General features: G+C 40.4%; 1 protein-coding gene across 3 annotated transcripts in view; it reads left to right on the top strand.

Annotated features, from left to right (window-relative positions):
- LOC110561669 (SMU1 DNA replication regulator and spliceosomal factor) overlaps nt 1-22,582 on the top strand; it is a 35,260-nt gene extending 12,678 nt beyond the window's left edge. The window contains exons 7-12 of one of the 3 annotated variants that reach the window (XM_060391043.1): nt 1,540-1,656; nt 2,750-2,877; nt 3,524-3,650; nt 5,562-5,729; nt 6,734-6,886; nt 19,847-22,582. In XM_060391043.1, coding sequence (XP_060247026.1) covers nt 1,540-1,656; nt 2,750-2,877; nt 3,524-3,650; nt 5,562-5,729; nt 6,734-6,886; nt 19,847-19,873 — 720 coding nt within the window. In that variant the 3' untranslated portion in view covers nt 19,874-22,582. Of the gene's footprint in view, nt 1-1,539; nt 1,657-2,749; nt 2,878-3,523; nt 3,651-5,561; nt 5,730-6,733; nt 6,887-7,620 lie in introns of all 3 variants that reach the window. The other 2 variants (XM_060391042.1, XM_060391041.1) reach the window with 2 other exon arrangements.
- Nucleotides 22,583-22,997: the final 415 nt, after the last annotated feature.

Here is a 22,997-nt window from a genome sequence, read left to right as displayed (position 1 = left end):
TTATGTGCATTACCATTCTGCCTGCTTGCATGTGAGTGATGGTGTCAGAGCCCATGGAACTGGAATTAGAGACTGTTGTGACCAATGCTCTTAACTGCTGTGCCATCTCTCCAGCCAGAGAGGAATAGATCATAATGGAGAAAATGCTTTCCTAAGATAGGTTTGTAGGCAAGCTTGTAGGATATTTTCTTAATTAGTAATTGATGTGAGAGGGTCTAGGCCTTTGTGGGTGGTGCTACCCCTACCTTCCAGTCCAAACCCTTCATTCCTGGGCTGGTGGTCCTGGGTGCCATAAAAAAGCAGGCTGAGCAAGCCTTGGGAAGGAAGCCAATAAGCAGTGTTTGTCCATGGCCTCTGCATCAGCTCCTGCCTCCAGGCTCTTGGCCTGCCTGAGTTTTTGCCCTGACTTCCATCAGTGAAGGATTGTTACCTTGGTGTAAAAGATGAAATAAATCCTCTCTTCTCCAAGCTGCTTTGGCCGTGGTGTTTTATCACAGCAGTAAAAACCTCTTTACCCATTGAGCCTATCTTGCCAGCTGGGATAGTGGATTTTATGGGCGATTTTCACTTTTTTGTATGTTTGGTTTAAAAAAGTACTGAATACAACTGGATGTGGTGGCACATGCTTGTAATCCCAGCACTGGGGGAAGGAAAGGGAGGCAGGTAGATCTCTGTGAGTTCAAGGCCAGCCTGGTTTCCAAAGTGAGTCCAGGACAGCCAAGGCTACACAGGGAAATCCTATCTCAGAAAGAAAAAGAGAAAGAGAGAGAACGAAAGAAAGAAAGAGAAAGAAAGAAAAAGAAAAGCACCAACTTCTGAAAGACAAATAATGGAAACATAATACTTTGTGGAGTTGATTTTCTTCTTCCCACCTTTACATGAGTTCCAGAGATGAAATTCAGGTGGCCAGGCCTTTGTGGCAAAGACCTAAGTCATCTTTCTGGCCCATTTGTTTAAATCATTAAACAATCTCACTTTATAATAAAAAACAAAAACCAATCTCATTTTCTGTGTGTGATAGTATATGCCTCTAATCTCAAAACTTCCCTGCCTGAAAAATAGAAAATGAGAACAACAACAACAAAACCCTTTCATTTGAGTAGTGATAGATGATAAATGAAACATCATACATAGATATTCCAGTAGATGATTTTAGGAAAGGTAGCTGACAGGTTGAGACAATGTTTGCTTACTTTCCCATGTCATCCCCCAAATAAGTAAATTGAGATTCCTTAAAGACAGAAAATGTGAGACTGGAGAGACATTTTGCCTAGAGAAGTTCGGTGAGCTGCCAGAGGCATTGCCATGTCCACCTTACATTGGTACTTCCTGTAGTGTAATTTGAGTTGTGTAAATTTATTTATCCCTAATTTTACCAGTTGTTCATGAGGAACTTTTACATGGCACTGCTATTTGCTTTGGAGGTTTAAAGTAGACCCACTCCATCGTCCTGCTTCTAGTCAGTTTCAGCAGTTCTGGATGGGGCCACTGGTATGATTTTGTGTTATTTTAATAACTGTTAATCGTTGCTTACTTTAGGATCTTAAGTACCAGGCCCAGGATAACTTCATGATGATGGATGATGCTGTCCTCTGCATGTGTTTCAGCAGAGATACTGAAATGTTAGCAACTGGGGCCCAAGATGGGAAGATCAAGGTATGATCAGTGCCAAGAGTGCTTGTATTTAAACATTTTCAGGTTTCTTGTTTTGTTGTTGGTTTATCTTGAGATGGGGTTTCTCTGTGTAGCCTTGGCTGTCCTGTAACACTCTCTGTAAAACTGGCTGGCCTTGAACTCAGCTGCCTGCTTCTGCCCTTCTGTTACAGAGTTTAAGGGTGTGTACCACCATTGCCCAGCCATTTTCAAGCTTTTTAATGGTGTGGTACACATGACTTTCATTATCAAAATAGCTCTTTTTGTACGCATCAACTTGATGCTAATTCTTTTTTCTTGTTAAATTTTACTAATAATTCTGTGTGGGATGGTCTATTAACATGTTTAAGGTCACACCGCTGATAAATTACAGATCTGGCACTTCAGTTCAAATCTGTCCTTGTCTGTTTTGGTTGTAGTTCACTGTATGTAATGTATTAAGGGAATGGTATACAGCCCATTAGCTGTACTTTGTTTTTAATTGCTTATGGTGGACCTGGGGCTAGGTAAAATATGGAAATGGTCACTGCTTAATGGACATAGCTATTGTTTTATTGTTTTTCTTTTTGTGTGCATGTGAGGTGTTGGGGATTGAACTCGGGGCCTTGTGAATGTTAGACAAATACTCTTACCTGTGGCTTGTTTTTTGTTTGTTTTAAAGGTTTAATTGTCCTTGTTTTAAGATTTATTTATTTTACGTGTATGAATGTTTTGCCTGCATGTATGTATGTGCACAGTGTTTGGGCCTAGTGCCTGGGCAGTCAGAAGTAGTCATCAGAATCCCCTGGAACTGAATTTACAGGCAGTTCTGAGCCACCATATAAGTGTTGGGAATTGAACCTGGGTCCACTACAAAAGCAGTAAGTGCTCTTAACTTCTGAGCCATTTCTCCAGCCCCTAGTCTTGAATCTTTATCTTAATAATTTATAAGAAAAGAGTTTTAAGTTTCAACGGATCTCACATCATTATACTACTACAGTAGACATGCCAGATGGAAACGTTAACATGCAGCTTTCATGCCGTCTTGGTGTAATAGCACTGTGTTGTGAGCTGTATCTGCTAACACTTTATTCACACTTTTATTTTCTTAATAAAGGTGTGGAAGATTCAAAGTGGACAGTGCTTGAGAAGATTTGAAAGGGCACATAGTAAAGGGGTCACCTGCTTAAGCTTTTCTAAGGACAGCAGTCAGATCCTTAGTGCATCTTTTGACCAGACAATAAGGTAAGAGGGATCCCTGAACTCGTGAAGATTTGATAAATAAAACAGGACCCCAGATGGAGAAGTTACTCCATGAGCCTTTATGCTGTTTCCAGGATGGGGTGATGTGATTGCAAGGGTATATAGGCCTCATTTCCTCAAGTTCGGGTGGCATAGCACTGTTCTGTGCATTTGAGTTTTTATCCAGAAGAGACCTGCAAGGATGAAATAACGGTGTTCCACGTCTCAGTGCATGGTCTGTGGAGCTGGAAGCTTGCACTCCCAGTGCTTGGAAAGCAGAGACAGGTGGACCAAGTTTAAGCCAGCTTGGACTTCCCAGTGAAACTCTGTCTTGAAAAAGGAAACACGTGGTCTGTGGAGCCACCTGTGTTCTTAGTGCTTTGGAGGACCCAGATTCCTGGGACATAGCTAAGACCCACTAATTACTAATCTCTTACTGGTCTGGACAGAAGCCTGTGGTTACTGGTATTTCTCTCAGTCTCTTGCTGTGCAGTTTGCATTATCCTGTTTCATTGTTTGACATAATGATTTTATACTGTGTATATTTAATTTAATAGTGTCATACTTTTGCAGTTCACTTAAAATGCATTCAACACTTTGCTCCCCAGAATGACATACTGAATATTATTCTTTTAATTTTATTTGATAGAATTCATGGTTTGAAATCTGGAAAAACACTGAAGGAATTTCGGGGCCATTCCTCCTTTGTTAACGAGGCAACGTTCACACAAGATGGGCATTACATCATCAGTGCATCTTCTGATGGCACTGTGAAGGTGAAGTATCAGCACCGACTCATTCTGGGATGTCTGCTTCACTATTGCTTTTTATGAAGGTAGTGTTGGTCAGGATGGTGATGATCTAGCATGTGATCTGAGACAAAAGTTTCCTGTTGTGTATGGTACACACTCATGTAACCTCAGACTCATACAGGCCAAGCTTTATCGTGTATAGAAAGAGGGTTCTTCTAAACCTAGTGAGGCTTCCTTCATTCATAGATACATGCAGTAGTTCAGTGTCCCTTCCCATAACTAGAGGCCACTACTTAACCACTCCTTAAAATCAGTTCAGAAGTCTCAGTGACCAAGTCCTCCTTTCTTGTGCTTCTCTTCCAGTTTAGAACTTTCCTTGTTTGAAGAGGAGTAAGGGAGAGAAAGGTTAGGAATAAGAGCCTCCCTGCATTTGGGAATCGAAGGCACTCCTCTTGCCACAAGTTCAGTGCCAGTCTCTGCTGTTTACGACCTTTTCTTTAAAGACAAACAAGGGGCCAGGAGTTGGTGGCAGGTGTGCTGGTGGTGGTGACTGTTCACGGATGTTTAGAAGACATCTGTGTTGTGCAGAGCTCCGTTAATCACATAGGAAAAGCATCGGGGGCATGTTGTAGAGGCTCTCCCACCTCCTTAGTGAGGGTATCTGAACAGTACCAGGCAATCCTTGGTCCATCTCTTCTACGCATATCACAGGCTTTTCAGGGTGTCTGACTAGAACAAGGTGAAAACTGAGATAATGGGATTGGGAGGGAAAGTGGGAAGGGTCTACATCTGGGATACAAAGTGAATAAACTGTAATTAATATAAAAAAGTACACCAAGATAAGTAGTTCTAGGGTCTGAATGGCTTCAGCCTCTTAGATTCCCATGTATGTGCCAATGATGTGGCTTCTTTTTGACCATATTCAGTAAGCTGTACATTGGAGTCATTTGTGGAACTTCAAGAAAATTCCCATGCTTCTGTCTTACACCTTGGCCTCACCAAATCAGTTTTGAAGATAGGGCGCTAAGCTAACCTCTCCTTTGGTTTTAATGCCATTTGAGTAGTTTGTTTGTATATGTGGGTGTGTGATGTCTCCTTATGCACTTAGAGCCCAGAGGTCAACTTTGGGTGGTGTTCCTCAGTTGCTTCTTCATGTTGTTCAGGGGTTCTTGCAGGGTCGGGGACACTTCAGGCATGTACAGCCACTCTCAGCTTCCAACTTACTGAGACAGGATTTCTCACTGAACTTGAAATTCAAAGATTCAGATAAGCTGGTTGGTGGTCCTGGTTCCTTCCCAGTACTGGGATTATTGGCATCCAGTTTTTATGTGGGCGCTGGGAATCAAACTTAAGTCTTCATGTTTGTCTAGCAAGTACTTTACTGAGCCATGTCCTCAGTTCCTGGGTAATTTTTCCCTCCCTTCTTACCCGAGCTGTTGTAGAATATACTTTCTCAAAGTAAGGATCCTTCTGCCTCAGCTTCCTGATGGCTGAAATTACAGGTCTGTACCATCATGCTTGGTATTTTGTTTGATTTGAGACAATATACAGCAGCCCAGGCTGGTCTTGAACTTTCAGCTCCCCAAGTTCTGGGATTACAGGTATGTGCCACTGTGCTAGCTTCTCGTTGTTTATGAAGATAGCAGTGACACGTAGCTAATTTCAAGGTATGTGGTTCTGTTGGCTAAGGAAGAATGTATAAGGAAAGATCCTGGATCATATTGTTTAGCTTGTAGTTTTCATTTTATTATGCTAGTTAAATGCTGAAGAGTGCTTACATGTGGCAGTATTGGTTATTTGATTTTCTTAAGATCAAGCAGCTTTGTTTGAGTCCATTTTTACTCATTTTTATTAACCTAATTGTTAACTTTTAAGCCTTAAACTTCAGAGATTCTCATATTCAAAATATTTATATTTTATGTTTTTGTATGGTAGATCTGGAATATGAAGACCACAGAATGTTCCAATACCTTTAAGTCCCTAGGCAGTACTGCAGGGACAGATATTACCGTCAATAGTGTGATTCTGCTTCCTAAAAACCCAGAGCACTTTGTTGTATGCAACCGGTCCAACACAGTGGTCATCATGAACATGCAAGGGCAGGTGAGTTCTCAGAAAGTGCTTTTGCACTGGCCTTGATCTGGCCTATACTGTGACCAAACGAGGTTCCTGCTTCTAAGCTGTGTTAGCTTAGAACTATATTTGTAGATACCCATGTGGAAGTGCATCCTTTCTGCAGAGTGTATATGATGCTTTTTCTCCTTCATCTAGTCTGTCTTGTTTCTGAGACAGAGTCTTGCTGGTCTACCCTCAAACTCAGTGACCCTCCTCTCTCAGGCTTCTCAGTCTGGGTTTATGGGTGTACTGTGCCCAGCTCCGGCCTGTCTTCAGCCTCCTTTAGATAGCAGCATTTCCTTTTAGGGAGGCCTGTTGTGGTGTGGGTTACTCTCTCGGGACATGTAACTACCACACAGCCTAACAAGGGAAGAAAGCATCAGTGTCTCACTGTGTGGCCTAGGCTGGCCTTGAATTGGGTGTCCTTTCCCCAGCCCCCAAGTGCTGGGACTTCAGCTGAACACTACCAAGATGAGTTTAATGTTATATACCATAAAGCAAAGTCCTACTTGGTCCATCCTGGGTGGGGGATGGGCATTGCATCTGTTTGGACTGGTATTTTAAGTCCAGGTAGTACTGAAAACTAGAGGTATATTGATTTAGAAAATGGTTATATGTAAGGTACCGAATTTGCCTCAGGAGAACATAGTCAGTAAACTAGAGGATGGGGTGGTGACTTGGAAGCACAACTCAAAATTTCTGTTAGCTCTTTAATTTTAGGTAGCTTATTTGTTGAATGTTTTCAGGTGGAAGCCTGAACACACTCAGGTCCCAGCTCTTGGGAGGCTGGAGGCAGAAGGATCAGGAATTCAAAGTCAACCTTGACTGCATAGCAAGCAAGCTTGAGACCAGCCTGGATATGCGAGACTAGGTCTCAAAACAGACAGTCCTTATTAAGTGCTAGGTCAGCTGCAGGGGTAGTTTAGCATGCTGCCTGCAGTTGACCTGCTGTAAATCTTGTTCTGCTTTTCTTTGGATGTGGTGCCTTCCAGATTGTCAGAAGTTTCAGTTCTGGTAAAAGAGAGGGTGGTGACTTTGTTTGCTGTGCCCTGTCACCCCGTGGTGAGTGGATCTACTGTGTTGGGGAAGACTTTGTGCTCTACTGCTTCAGCACAGTCACTGGCAAGCTGGAGAGAACTCTGACGGTGAGTAGTAACTGGGGATGCATGCCCTGAAGGACAAGCCATCTGCAGGCTGACCACTGTCAGTGTGAACCTCTTTAGGGGGTATGCAGTGGACGTGCTTGCCAATGCACAGTTAGGTAACTGTATCACATGTTAGAATTCAGATAATGCAGTTCGGCTTCAGGGAAGAGGATGACTGTACAGAAAGCAGAGGGACATACTGTCTAGCTAACTAGGCAGATCTTCCAGGCAGAGGAGTTGGAGACAGGCTTTCTCTGATACCTTTAGAAGGTAAATGACTTGCCTATTATCCTTCCAGATTGATTGCTTTTGAAACTTTCAGCTTTCCGCTATTAAGTTTCAACTAAATTGGAGATATGAGGAGTATTTTTTCTTTTTCATGACAGGGTTTCTCTGTGTAGCCCTGGCTGTCCTGGAACTTGCTCTGTAAAACAGGTTGGCCTCAAACTCAGTGATCCACCTGCCTCTGCCTCCTTCTGGGATTGAAAGTGTGCGCCACCTCCCAGCTTATGAGGAATGATGCATGCCAGTTCCTTTAATAAGCAGTCCCCAAATCTCAGTGATTTAACAAAATAAAAACTGATTATCAGTACTTGGAGAGCCCTCTTCAAGCAGTGGCATTTGGAGTATGTGACCTCTTAGGGTCCCTTCTTCATCCCCACTCAACTCTGGAGGCCTCTTGGAGTGCTTTGTTAAGTAAGGTCTGTGCACCCTGACTGCTTTCCACGGTCCAGGTTCACGAGAAGGATGTGATCGGAATTGCCCACCACCCGCACCAGAACTTGATTGCCACCTACAGTGAAGATGGACTCCTGAAGCTCTGGAAACCCTAAGGCAGCCTTGCACTGCAGCCTTGTGGTATTCTTCTCTCTCATTCAGACAGTTTTCTTTGCAGCCAGGGAGCAAGCACTTACGTGGAGGCATGTTTACCATCACAGCACTTTGGAGACCTGCGGAGGATCTACTTGTGAGCTAGCCATCCAAGCAGGCCTTGCCTTGAGCAACCCTGCCTGCCCTGACCTCTGTGACCGTGACCTCCCTCTCTCTTTGTACATACTTTGACACAGGTTTCCCATATACATGCACATACACACCCAGACACACATAGAGGACTCTGGAGCCAGAGTGGAACAGCCTTGGCTGCTTGTTCCTTCTGAACTTGGGAACCATTCCTCTTTTGGCTCTGTTTCCTGGGTGGGCTGGAGAGTAGCAGCTCCTGAGATCTATCTCCTGGACTACAAATACCAGACTGAAGCACATGTAATATAGACTATGTATATTTACAGTGTTGGGTATAAGTGGGACACTTTGCCCTCTACCACCTCCAAAAAAAAAAAAAAAGATTTTAATAAATTTATACCATTCTGTAGACTTTACCATAAATGTTCATATGTGGGAGAGGGAATCCTTATTCTTGAACCTCCAGTCTGGTAGTCAGTTCCTCGAACAGTATAAGGTAGGCTAACATGAAAAAGCCCTGGTGACACATGACCTTATTTGGTTGTCAGCCTTTCATTCTGAGTTCTACCTTTTATGTTCAGGCCCACTTCAGGGAATTTAGTCTTTTATTTCAGTTGGAACTAGTTACAGGGTTGTTTATGGGATTTGAAGTTTGGGCACCTCTCTCTTCTATATAGAGGATGATATAGCACTTGCAAATGGACTTTTGTGAAGAAAAATTAGAAAGGAACCCACGATTTAGCTCTTATAATGTATAAACTTCTCAGTTAGCTACAGAAAAACTTTTCACAGTAAACAAAACTTACAAATGTGTTCCATGTTGATGTCCTTCACATTTAAACCAAAGACAGAACATTTATAATGTATAAAGATAACTGCTAAATTGTATCAAGAAAGTGAGGCCTTCTTCTCCTAGGCTTTTTATTGAGAAAGTTGTTACCAAGTTTCACATTTGATGCTGGGGCTCTAGTTCATTGTCTAGAATGCATGTCTTGGTTTGATTCCCCAGTACCACATACATGTGCACGCCTGTAATCCCAGCAGTTGGGAGGTGGAGGCAGGAAGATCAGAAGTTCAAGTTAGTTCTAAAGTAAGCTCAAGACAAGCCTGGTCCTACAGATTGAGTTCCAGGACAGCCAGGCTGTTAAACAGAGACCCTGTCTTGAAAGAGAAAGAAAGAAAAAAATTTAAGGTCAACCTAGGTTAATAGGAGACCTTGTACTTGTCTGACTCAAAGAGGGGGGAAAAACCCCAGAGTAAATAGGAATTTGGCAAGTACCCAGTACCCACAAACCAGAATCACAACCAGTTTTAGGACCAGCTGGGGCTGCACTATAAGATCCTGTCTCAAAACAGGAACTGCAGTATGGTATTATCAGTAAGCTAAATATGGGAGAAACTGGTAATTTTAGTTGCTGGGAGTATAGATATAAAGTTTTAACAGACCACCTTTGTTCATCCTTCAGCTACATTTGGAAGGAACGTTTAAGACTGACCTTTGTTTTTGAGACAGGGTTTCTCTGTGTAGCCCTGGCTGTCGTAGAACTCACTTTGTAGACCAGGCTGGAACTTAGAGATCTGCCTGTCTCTGCCTCCCAATTTCTGGGACTAAAGGCATGTGCCAGCATGCCCACTGCCCTTTCTTAAGCTCCACGTAGCCAGTTTTCTCCAAGGCTGAAGGTAGGGACCCTCCCCTAATAGCCCTGTGCTGAGGCAGCGTTGAGGCTAATGCCTAGCCCTGGCACTCATTTCCCATTGAGGTGGCCAAGTTGTGGGAATCTCCTTAGATGTGGGACTTGCTGTAAGGCTGTTGGCACTATTGCTTTTTAACTTGGCTGCCCACCTAACCAAAGATTAAGGGCCCTGTAGTAGGGGCTAAGAGAAGCTTAGTGCCTGGGACTTCCATATGAAGTCTGATTCCACAGAGGTAGTAGTCTTTATGTGGCTCACCAGACAATCCTGGCGGTAAAAAATGTGTCCTGTCCCAACTCATGATGAATCATGTTTCAGGGCAATGTTTTCTAGAAATGCCACCAGTGTAAATAATTCTCAGGTGTAGTATTCTTCCTTCACTGCTAGTTTTTCAGTCTTGCAGTTTTCTTCTAGGTTCAAGCTGACTCAGAATTTATGTATTTTCTGTTAAACATTGACTTCATGTGACTGACCACAAAGCAGCTAGATTCCAGTCTGCTTTCATGATTTACCAGTCCAGTAGCTTGTTTGAAAGACATTTTTAGGTTCCACCCCAGACCTACACAAACTACTACACTGAGACCAATTAGCAAGCATGTTCATATACAGCATTTTATGTCATCTTTTAGGTAGGTGATTTCATTTTTACGCTTCCCAAAGGTCCCATCTTAAATGCTAAAGGTACAGTAACAGCATTTCTGTTATATACAGCATGTTAGCATCCTATATTTAAAAAGCTTAAACTACAGTATGTTCAAGGTAACATTGCTTCCTGGTTTGAGTTTAAAACGCTCAACAGCCAGCCAAATGTTGTGGTGCATGTCTTTGATTCCAGCATTTGGGAAGCAGATCTGAGCTCAAAGTCAGCCTGGTTTACATAATGCGTTTTAGAACAGTCTAATGAGTCTCCATCTTGAAGAAAAAGAAAACAAACAAACAAACAAACAAAAAAAAAAACAGACAAAAACTCAACAGCAAAGCCTGACATTATTTTAACCAGGTTTATGCTTTTACCAGCTCAGTCACCTACCTGCCAAATCTGTTCTGTTGAGTGCTGAAGATGTAACTAAGCTGCCATACCAACTGAACTATAATCTCCAACCATGGTGGATGTCTAAGATTGGAACACCATCAGCAGTGATCATATGACTTGACAGCACAGACTGGGTTTGAACCCAATACAAATCTCATGCATTATCCTGCCCTCAGCCACCTAAATGCTGAGACTACAGGCTTGTACCACCATGATGATGGCTGGCTGTCCCAGGTGACTTATGGTTCTCCCCCCACATTGGTAGTCTTCAACCTCAGCTACACAATCACCTTCATGTTCAGGCTACTGAACACAGACTAGCTGAAGGCAAATCCCCAACAGAATGAGACCTGATCAGTGTTCCTAGGCTGAGCTAGAGAGATGGCTTAGTGGTTAAGAGCAGTAGCTGCTCTTCCTGAGTATCCAGGTTCAATTCACAGTACCCACATGGCAGCTCACAACTAACTATAGTTCCAAGGAATTTGACACCTTCATGTGAAAGCACATAAAGAAACATCTCCACTCACAGCCAAAATTGCAAACCATTGACAGTGAAGGCCTGGAACCCTTTTCTCTGGCAAGTTTTAATTTTTTTGTCTGCATGAATGCCTATACATGTCTGTGCCTAATGCCTAGAGTGAGTTTCTGATGCCCTGGAGAGGAGTTTGAGGACATGTGAACTGCTCTGTTGGTGCTTGGAACTGAACCTGCAGTCTCAAAAACACAGTGCTAATTAACCATAGAGCTGTCTCTTGAGCTCTGATCTTTTTCCAAACCAGTGTTTCTTTGTAGCTCTGGTTGTCCACTCTTTGTAGGCCAGGCTGGCCTCAAATTTAGAGATCCTCCTGCTCTGCCTCCTGAGTGCTGGCATCAAAGGTATGTGCCCCCATGCCCGGCCTCTTGGTGTTTAACTCAAATGTTCTCATGAAGGAAGCTTCAGTCTTTCAGGCTGGAAATGTTTTTAAATTGTGATTACATACGATATGGCAGAGCCAGGTACAGACTGTGCTGATTGGCAAAAAGCTCACATATTCTCACCATGAAGGTTGAAGTTCCCTTTTCTGACCTGGGCTCACATTTATCTTTTATTTCCTACCCATATATTCTACTACTTGAACATTTTGGGAACAAAGTAACAAGTTTCATCATCTTCATAATGCTCTGATGAATTGAGAAAGAAAGGCCTGCAGTGACACATTGTAAACACTTGCAATCAGTATATTAGGAGACAGTCATACATTTCAATAACTGCTTAAATTCTGATATTCAGACTTAAGCGTGTGAACATGTGACTTTAAAACATAAAACAAAGCTATCAGTTTGCTGTACTACCAACATTAAATTGTAGTTACATTGGAACCTAAGCAAGCCTGTAGCAGACCTAAGGAACACCTTTCCTGGATTATACATTATTACACATTCTCCACATACAAGTCTTGTCACTTTAATCTGTAGATTACTTGGGCTTTGGAAGTCACTACCAAGGTTTGAGAAGGGGAAAAAAATGACCATGTTTTCTGTGTGTTTAGTTTTAAAGATGGCACAGCAGAAGGGAACGCAATCTAAAAGAGCAAGCCCTTATGTTAAACTTCTTTAGGAATGTATCATTTCCATCACAAATAACAGAGAAATTATATATTAAACCACCTTCTAGGATTGGCTGTTGCAATACAATGCAGAGGCATCACAATTAGTTCACTTCATACAACTAGACAGACCAACATGTCACTATAATCATTTTCTTTTTCTGATTACCAGTTAAATACAGAATTTTAATTTCATAGCTTAACGTACAACACATAACTAGCATGTCAGTCTAATGTACACAGCTATTATCAGTTACACAAGATATAGCCTAACATATGCTAGGGAACTTTTAAAGCAATTTTTACAATATTAAACTTTCATCTTGCACATTGAAGTCATTATACATACAGGGCAAAGTCAGAGCTTTTATATTTGTGTTTATTCTTCATTTAACTTTTAAAACACTACTATAGTTGAATATTAAAACAAAAACAATAGCCAAGTAGTGAGCGTATTACAATTACAGTCCTTCCCACATTCACTACTGCATATAGAATGTCAGAGAGTGACTGGCACACTAAGAGGTCTGACACTGAACGCCACCTCTGGGGTGATGTTCATCATCCTCATATGCTTCTCCATTATAATGACGCCGTCTTTCCTGATTTGGATCAAAGTTTTCAGGGAAGTTTGCCTGAAAAAAAAATTGCAGTTAAAAAAAAGAAATTGCAGTTAAATTTGATTCGAACATCGGATCTCTTAAATACATTAGAATTATTTTCCCCAAAAAACATTTCTTTAGATGTACCCTTGCAACTCTGACTTAGAACCATCTTGAATGCAGCCAAAGATGACATTTTGTTTGTTTGTTGAGACAGGGTTTCTCTGTATAGCCCTAGCTGTTCTGGAACTTGCTCAGTGACCAGACTGGCCTCAAACTCACAGAGATCCACCAGCCTCTGCCTCCTGAGTGCCTAGATTAAATCGGTGTCACTGTGCCCAACCAGATAACTGTTTACCTTTCCAACTTGTAACTCTCAAGTGCTAGATTACAGGCACTTACAGCTAGGCCAGGTGCTAACAGAAGTTAACTGTCACAGTACCACTTGTAACCATACTTTAAGAATAATCACAAGTAGGAATTTCTAATCCTAACCCTGACCAAGGGGAAAAAAGTCATCTGGTCTTCCAACTCCTGGATCAAGGGAGTAAATACAGTTGCTTGGTCTGTATTAGATTTTTAATAAGCTCAAATGTCCCTGAGTTTTAGAGCTTAACTTAAACTCAATGATGGGACGTCCTTTTTCATATGGCCAATGATATTTTGGCATACCTTCATTTAGCACACATTTTATATCTCTGTGCTTGACAATCTGACCTAAAGACATTGAAGCTAAATTCTTCCTTAGGTATGGTCAAAGAAAAAACAAAAAATCTCTGAGCTTTGGTCCAAAAACCCTGTTGCCCTCATTTATGGCTATTCCAATATAACCAACATTCATCCAAATCTCAGCTCTAGAAAGGACATATAGCCAAGGAATTTATCAGTATCTACTATTAATTACTTCTTAGTTTTCAGGAGACAAGGAGAATGCCAAGTAGGGAAACAGGCTCATCTAGTTACCATACCTGGATGAGAGGTGATGACTATGGTTCGGTTGTCAAGAGTGGATATTGGCTTTTGGAAGCCACACAATGCTTCAACCAGCTGTATATCCATACACATGAAAAGGTCTTCTCCTCGTCTACAGCAGTACAAGGCACAGTTACATCTTTCCAATCACAGAATGACTACACACACAACAGTGGGCACTTTTCTTTCACCATTCTGAAAACCAAGCAACTGCTGAGATTAGCAAATTATTTTGGATCCCTCTAGCTGTTCGTTGAACAAGGCTTCAAAATCTTACCACACAGCCAGCACAGTGGTGTAGGCCTATACTGTCAGGACTTGGGAGGTAAAAGTAAAGGCAGAGAAGATCAAGGCCTGCCATGGTCTTAAAAGAACAGTGTTCTTTCATACATTCTAAGCAATGTAATCTTCCCATGTTGTTGCCTGATTTTAAATCTGGCTTCTTAAGAAGGGAGAAAAGCAAAAACAAAAATACAGTCTAGACTAAAGAAAGCCAAACACACATTTGGAACATAAGAATCAGTATAAATCAAAACAGACTTGGGCTGGATTTTCAATTACTTAGGCCAATTATGACGGTTTTCAAGGGACACTGGAGATTTCTTTGATACATGTATTTAGCATTGTGCCTAGTGTAGCATTTTTGTTTGTTTTTCCAGATAAGGTTTCTGTGTAATGGCCTTGGCTGTCCTGGAACTTGCTTTGTAGATCAGGCTGGCCTCAAACTCAAGAGACCCACCTGCCTCTGTCTCCCAAGAGGTGGGTTTAAAGGTGTGTGCCACCACTGCCCAGCTCTCCTGATAGCATTTTTTTAATAGTTAACATTCCCTCAAGTTTATACTTCTTTTCTAACACAAACACCTGGGAAGTATCCTTTCCTAAACAAATTTCCTTCCACACGCTGACCCCCAACATACATTTAAAGTTCAATTTGGAAATAGATCTTAACAGAGTCCCAAATTTTACTTTCTTATTAAGAAAGTTTATGTATTTACACATAAAACAACTCAGTATGAATCAAGAACGGGGAACTGGTAAAAGGCTATTGAACTGACTATTCTGAGACAGAAGGGGAGCAAGATTCTCTATGGCTTTCTACGCCTGCCTGCTATCCATTTATGCTCATAGAAAATCCAGTCAACAATTTATTTGTAAGACAAGCTAAAGTCTTGATTCCACTTACAGCCATTTACAACCGAAACAGAGCTAATACGCTTTTACAGAACACACTGCAGCCTGTTTTATATACCCGTGTTCTAAGTGAAGAAAAGCTCACTTAAGCCAGAATTCAATCACATATGCAAGAAGTCTGTGACTAAGGCTTTACCAGGTAAAAACAGCATGGTCCTTCTGGTCTAATACAATGATAATGTCTCCTGGTTGCAGTCCTGGTTCTTGGACTTCTTCACCATGGAACGTTATCTTCTGACCATCTTTCATGCCTAAACAGATCAATTTTGTATTTTACTGATACCAGATCAGATACTAAGGTCAGGATAAAAGCTACTAGAACACAGATATGGTCTGGGGATGTAGTTTAGTGGTACAGCACATGCAGAGAGGCTTGGGTTCAACCCTCAGTGCAATTCCTGCAAGATGTCCTTCTGACCTTTACATACATATCTTCCATCATGTCCATGTCTTTGTGGATGACAAATACCACAGAAATGGGGGGGAATCTTTAATGGAGTCCAGTTTGGCACTGAAGCAGGCTATCACACAGTAGATGACAAAACTCTACAAAGAGTCAGGCTTCTAGTCTCAGAAATGCTACCTACTTTGCTACATATCAACCTCAATTTTAAGCCTCAACTTTCTCGAGACTTACTCCACTCAAGAAGCTGAGGATTTAAAGGGCTGGAGAGATGGCTCAGAGGTTAAGAGTACTGGCTGTTCTCCCGAGCAACCATATGGTGGCGCTCAACCATCTATAATGAAATCTGTTGCCCTCTTCTGGCCTAGCTCATATGCAGGCAGAACATTGTAAAACAAACAAACAAATAAATAAATAAAAACATAAATCTTCAAAAAACAAATCAAAAAAACAAAACAATGCTGGAACCCACTTGGAAAATGGCAAATGCTATAACCACTAACTGTTAACCATTTTGATTGTTAACAATCTGTAATTAATACCATTAAACTAAGCAGCAGTGTCAACTGACTTTTCTGTTGTATCAACAGTATTTCTAGTAAGAACACTAGGCTTATTTAGATATCCACAATATCTTGAAGCTTCCTCCACTCTCAGTTCTCATTTTCCCCATATCTATGTTCATACTGCTCAAAACTAAATTAAAAACTCACAACCTTGTGCAATAGGCAGACCCAGTACATGTTAAAGCCCTTGGTTTGGTTTGTACTACCCTGGACTCATTTAAGAAAGGAAGGAAAGAAGGAAGAGAGGAAGGAAGGAAGGAAGGAAGGAAGGAAGAAAGAAAAACAAAGCGAGAAACAAAGAAAGAAGAAAGTTGTTAGCAGGGCAGTGGTGACTGCAGGCCTTTAGCCTTTAATCCCAGTGCTCTGTCGGGAGTCAGAGGCACAAATTCTGAGTTCAAAGCCAGCCTGGTATACAGATGGAGTTCCATGACAGCCAGTTTTGAAACTGCACCTCCAACAAAAAGAATGTTTACTATTAGATACTATCTTAGCCCATGTGGCCCATATAGAAAATACTGAATACTTTCCAATACAGCAAATATTTTTTAAAAGTATGTTTTTGCTGAGATTCCTACTGGCTTCTAATTCTGGCTCACATACTTTTAGTTTAATGTGTTGTAACCATGCATATCTGTTTATGGAGGCCAGATGTCCTTCTGTCTCACTGACCCTGGTATCCTGTCCACAAGCCCCAGTGTTGCTGTCTGCACCCCCAGATCTCCAAAGCAGACTGACATTTTTTTTCCCTTTCCTGCTGAGGATCTGCACTCAGGTCCTCATGCATGTAAAATTGATGTTATCCACTGAGACCACGGCCCAATTTTAGAGAATAGGCCTCCGAGCTCAGCACCAGGGAGGCAGAAGCAGTCTGGGCTACATACTAAAACCCTGTTGAAAATGTTAAAAACTTAAAAAGCAAACAGCCTTCCCCGTCTTGGTGTTTTGAGACAGGGCTTCTCTGTGTAGCCCTGGCTGTCATGGAATTCCCTCTGTTGATGAGGCTGGTCTCAAACTCAGAGAACCACCTGCCTTTGCCTCCCAAGTGCTGAGATTAAAGGTGTGCACCATCTCCACCTGACTCAAAACCCCATTTTTATTGTACTCTTAACTTGAATGTTAAACTATATTAACTATACTATCTTGATCTTAAGTCCACTATCCATCTGTAACCTCAACATTTAGGAGGTTGAGGCAGGAGGACCAGGAGTTCATGGCCACGCTTATTTGCAGAGTCCCACCCTCCTCAAAAAAATAAGTTATCTGGTCGAAAAGGACAGGGCTTGAGGCCAGCCTTGGCAACACAGAAAAATCCCCATTTCAGTAAGAGAAAACAAAAATTTAGTAAGCTGAAGAACAAACTTAAGAAAGGACCGACATTCATACATTCTTTAAAAATGTGTTATATTAAGTATTTTTATACAGATCTGTAATCCCTGATAGCAGTCTAAGTTCTCATGAACTTATTCTTCAGGTAGCCTACATCCTTTTATTATACTAGTCTTCAATTCCTAAGAATGTGCATAGTGTAACGTCTTTAAAAGACAGAATAATTATACTTCAGAGATAACAGATTTTGGTTAAAATGTTTTTTAGTTATTGCCAACTAGTCAAAACACAATTCTTACATAAAATGGTTAAGTGTCCTGCTTTTCCAAGCCTTAGTTGAGTACTGAGCCCAAGTGCTTGTCTCTGCTCTCAGCTCTCTGGACCATTTTGCCTGATGCTCTAGAGTTTCTCTCCAGTGCCTCCCCTGACCCTTGGGTTCTGAAAAGATGATGACATTCAAGGGTTGTATTCATTTTTTGATCTCAATTTGTAAGACTTTTTCGTGACTTACGAAAGGGTTGATTTTCTAGCTCTCTGTTCTGGAATTGTGCACATTTTTGCAGTAAGACTGAAGGAACTCGTGTTGGTTCCAGTACTCAGAGGGACATTTTAAATTTTTTTAATTTAAATAATTTTTTTATTTTATGTGCATTTGTGTTCTGCCTCCATGTATGACTGTGTTAGTTTGTCAGATCCTGAAGTTAGAGACAGTTGTGACTGCTGCCAGGTGAGTGCTGGGAATTGAACCCTGGTCCCTTGGAAGAGCAGTCAGTGCTTTAAACTGAGCCATCTTTCCAGCCCCAAGAGACATTTAAAAAATTTTGTTCTATATTTTAGCTGATTTGCTTTCTTTGGGATTTTATGGTTCTTACTGTTTCTGCTTGTTCCTGTCTTTTGTTTGCACTGCTTTCTCTGTTAACAGAGTTAATTTCACTAATTCCTTAGTTTCATTTTTTTGAATTACCAATTAATCCACTTAGGCTGTAAGTTTCCCTCTGTTTAGAGGCTTAGCTGTTATCTTAAGTGTGTAATATGTGACTTGATTGGTAGCTTTAAAAGTGGCCAGAATTGTTTTGATTTTTCTTTTGGTTAAGAGTTATTTAAACCTGAAGTGGTAGTGCACACCTGTAATCCCAGCACTCAGGGAGGCAGAGGCAGGGGGATCTCTGTGAGTTCCAGGCCAGCCTGGTCTACAAAGCGAGTCCAGAACAGCCAAAACTACACAGAGAAACCCTGTCTTGAAAAAATAAAAATAAAAAAAGAGAAAATTTAAAAAGTTATTTAAGTGTGCTATTTTATTATTACTCTTCTGAGAGACAGAGACAGAGAAAGTGAGAGAGAGATGTGTGTGTGGTAGATGTGTGTGACCAGAGAACAACCCGCAAGAATTGGTTCTAAGTAAATTTTTAAAGTTTCATGATTAATTCTGGGGACATAGAATACCTGTCAATAATTAGTGTCATGGACTTTTTTTTTTCTTAAAATCCCCAGACATAATTATTATTTCCATCATATAGATGTAGAAACTGAAAAAGAGTTAAAACATTTTTCTGGAGTCTTGAGCCTGAAAATTAAAGAATAAATTTATATAAGCTATGCTTTAGAACATTTGCTAAGGATTTATGTAGTATAGTATTTGAGAATGCTTACAGATGAGAGGAGATTGATACACTTTTTTTGTTTGTTGTGTGTTTTTTTGGGGGGGGTTGTTTGGGTTTTTTGTTTTTGTTTTGTATTTTTGAGACAGGGTTTCTCTGTGGATCCCTGGCTGTTCTGGAACTCACTTTGTAGACAAGTCTGGCTTCAACTGCAGAGATCAGATTGCCTCTGCCTCCCAAGTGCTGGGATTAAAAGGCATGCACCACCACTGCTAGGCAATATACTCTCATTTTATAGGGTACAAACTTGCATATGTGACCTCTCAGTGACTCTTATTACATTACATAGTATCTATATCTTTACTAATATTAATGAACTAATTAAATAATATCGATAAAATGCCTGGTAACACCCCAGTGTTCTTGAGTTTTAAAATGTCTTGTCATGCTGGGTGCAGTGGCCCACGCCTGTAATCCCAGCACTTTGGGAGGTAGAGGCAGGCAGATCACTGTGAGTTTGGGGCCAGCCTGGTCTGCAAAGTGAGTCCATGACAGCCAAGGCTACACAGAGAAACACTGTCTAAAAAAAAAAAAAAAAAAAAGGAAAAGAAAAAAGGTCACATTTATTACCCAACAGTGCTGCACTGTGAATTAGTTATCCTTTGAAATCTTAAGCTTTGTGTTTGTGCAATATGTTTTAGTATTAAAATTGGGTCTCTTGCTTTCTCATCTGTCTCATTTCTATTTTTTACCTTTTTCCTTAGTCTGTCTTAGTCACTGTTTTGTTGCTGTGAAGAGGCAGCATGACCAAGGCAACTCTTACAGAAGAAAGCATTTATATGGTACTGGTTCACAGTTTCCGAGGTTTAGTCCATGATCATCATGGCAGGGAGCATGGCAGCACGAATGGTGCAGGAGCAGTTGCTACAACCTGTTCTGCAGACTGAGTAAGATGGCACAGGGCCTGGCTTGGGCTTTTGAAACTCAAAGTCCTTTGTTTTCTTTTCTTTTCTTTTTTTTTTTCTGTGTAGTTTTGGCTGTCCTGGAACTCACTTTGAAGACCAGGGTGGCCACCAGATCACAAAGATCCACCTGCTTCTGCCTCCCAAGTGCTGGGATTAAAGGTGTGCACCACTGCTGCCTGGTTCTTTTACTGGCAAACTATCAATTTTTCAAAATGGCCATAGCAGTTTGTCGCCTCACTCCTGGAATTAAAGAACTAAAGAAGATGTGCATCTATTGGGTACTCAGATGGTGTTTTCTTTCTTTTTTAACTTTGGAGAAAAATGATAATTATTGTCGTTTTAATTTCTCATATAATTAATGATTCTGAACACATATGCAGTGTTTAGCTACCATGTAAAATCTTTATGAAACTGCTATCATAACTGATTGTGTGTGTGTACAAGATAAAAAAAGATACTATATGTATTCCAAATATCTTCCTTCTGATTTGTGGCTTACCACTTTAGTTTCCTCAAAGGTGTCTTTTGATGAGCATTACATTTATTAATAAAATATAATTTTCAGTCCCCCCATCCCATTTATTAATTTTTATTTCCTCTAATAAAAATTACTTGTCCCCATGTGTCTTAGCTAGGGTTTCCACTGCTGTGATGAAACACCATGACCAAGAAAAAAAGAAATTGACAAAATTGACTTCATGTGTGTAGATCCACTTCTGATTCTATTCCATCTTGTTCTATTTCCTGACATTTATAACACTTTCTCTGGGTTACTGTAGATTTCAAATGTATCTTGAAATCAAGTAGTATTGAGTCCTCTAAACTTGTTTCTCATTACAAAGAATGTATTGGCTATGCCATTTTTTTTAACGTTTCCATATTCAATACAAACCAACATGACAAATGAAAAACAAAAAACTTATAATTGAAATTTTATCTAGACCACATTGAGACTGAAGATAAAATCAGAGGACTGAGTCTTCTACTCCATGAACATGGTATTTTAAAAATTTATTTAGGTCTCTGGTTTCTATCAGCAACATATAAATCTGATGTTATATTAAATTTATTCTAGTTTATGTTCTTTAATACTAATGTAGATAGAATTGTTCTTGAATTTTCATTTTCAAATTGTTGCTACCATACAGAAATACAGGTAGATTTTGTTTGTTGACCTTATATCATGGAACATTGCTAAATTCACTTAGTAGCTAAAGTAACTTCTGCAGATGTCTTAAGCTGTTCTGGTAGGCAATCATGTCATTTGTGAACAGTCTTCTCCCTGCCATGACTTTATAGATGACTTTTATTCATTTCCATTCCTTATAGTTTTCCCAGTCTTTATGCCCTAACACCTCTAATAGAAAACTGAATGAAAGTTGATGAGAATTGAGGAGCTATCACTAATCTTGGTGGAAAGTGATCAGTGTTTCACTTGAACTGGGATCTCAGGTGTGGGTAGTTGCCTTTCTGTTTCTGTGATAGAATGACTAAATGGATTTATTTGGCTTCTAGTTTTCAAGTGCTTCATCAGGGGAAAGCAAGGTGGGAACTAAAGGCTTTAGAAACTAGGAGGGTGTAACCGAAGCAGAAACTATGGATGAATGCAACTTACTGGCCTGTTTGTTCTGGCTGTGTCAGACCTGAGGAAAAAAACCATCTCATAACTGTCTGACTAGAGCAAGCTATATTTAGATTTTGCTGCTTGTTGTACCTGATTTTATTCTTCTGCATCTCATTTCTTTGATTTAGATGATTCAAATATAATTTTACTTTTCACCTTTTAGACATATATTCTTTCCCATGCATGCATGTATGTATGTATGTGTGTCTACATATATATTTGTCTTATATAGGGGTTGTTCCAGAGATTATAATACTTAATCTTTAACTCACTTCAATTTACTTGGAATTGACACTGTACCTTGTCAGGTAAGAGATCTTATAACCACAAAATCCCATCTTTCCCTCATCTCCCCTGCGCTAATAGCAGAAACCTCCCAATGGACAGTTAAAAAGCTTTGTTCTGAGTAGCCTGCTGTCGTTAAGTTGGAAAACAGACTGCCATCTTTCCTACATTGCATTCTGCTTCTCCTCCAGTGCAGGCATTCACTCCTGGAGGTACTGGTTTCCTCTGTCATTTCTTCCTCTGTGTCATTTCTTCTGCTTCTCCAATATGTTGTCAAGGGTCGTTTCACTTTTCATTTCCTTCAGACATTTTTTAACAGTTCTAGAATTTCAATTGGGTTTCCTCTCTCCCCTATGTTTCATTTCCCATGACTCACCTTAAAACTTCTACCTGCTCATTCACTACAACATTTTTCTTGAGTCTACATACATACATATATATATATATTATACATATATATACATATATAAATGTACATTAGTGCAGGGAATGATGGTTCAAGACAGGGTCTCACTATGTAGTCCTGGCTGTCCTGGAACTCACTATGTAGACCAGGCTGACTCACAGAGATCCATCTGTCTCTGCCTCCCAAGTGCTGGGATTAAAGGTGTGTGCCACTATGCCCAATGTATGTTTCTAATAACATCTTTAAAGTCCAAACCAGGCCTAGTGGGGAAGGCCTGTACTTTGGCCCACTTGGAAGGCTGAGGCCAGAAAATACTAAGATCAGTCTGAATAATTTAGTGACTTCTCTCTCAAAAGTAAACAGAGGGCTAGGGATGTGACTTCGTAGTAGAACCTTTGCCTAGCATGCACAAAGCCCTAGATTCATCTGATCCCCAGTACTAAATAAATAAATAAATAAATAAATAAATCCTTGTTTGTAAATTTCATCATTGGTTACTGTTTTTTTCTCTTGACTCTGTGTTCCCCACACATTTAATAATTTTTAAATTTATACTGGGCCTTGTAGATAAATTATAGAATTTTTAGATTCTATTCCCTTAATCTTGGGAATGTCACTTTTTGTTCTAACATACCTCTAAATTATCATTTCACTTTGAACTCCCAGAAGCTTCATTTTATATTGTGAGAGCTCTGTTGTGGTTTTGCCCTTAATGTGAATTCAACCTTTAGTGTGGCTCCTGGTCCTTCAAGAAAAGGCTTAAATGTTATCCAGCTTTTCCAGACGAGTATGATTCAGTCTCTAGAATGTCTTCTCTGTGATGGTAGCTCAGACATGTTAGGCTCTTTGACCCTTCCATCTCTTTTTCTTTATTTTTTTTTTCGAGTCAGGGTTTCTGTGTG

The sequence above is a fragment of the Meriones unguiculatus genome, chromosome 9 (assembly GCF_030254825.1).
Source record: "Meriones unguiculatus strain TT.TT164.6M chromosome 9, Bangor_MerUng_6.1, whole genome shotgun sequence".
Classification (NCBI taxonomy): Eukaryota; Metazoa; Chordata; class Mammalia; order Rodentia; family Muridae; genus Meriones; species Meriones unguiculatus.
Note: the sequence above shows the minus strand (reverse complement) of the source record. Positions and strands in the feature narration are given on the sequence as shown.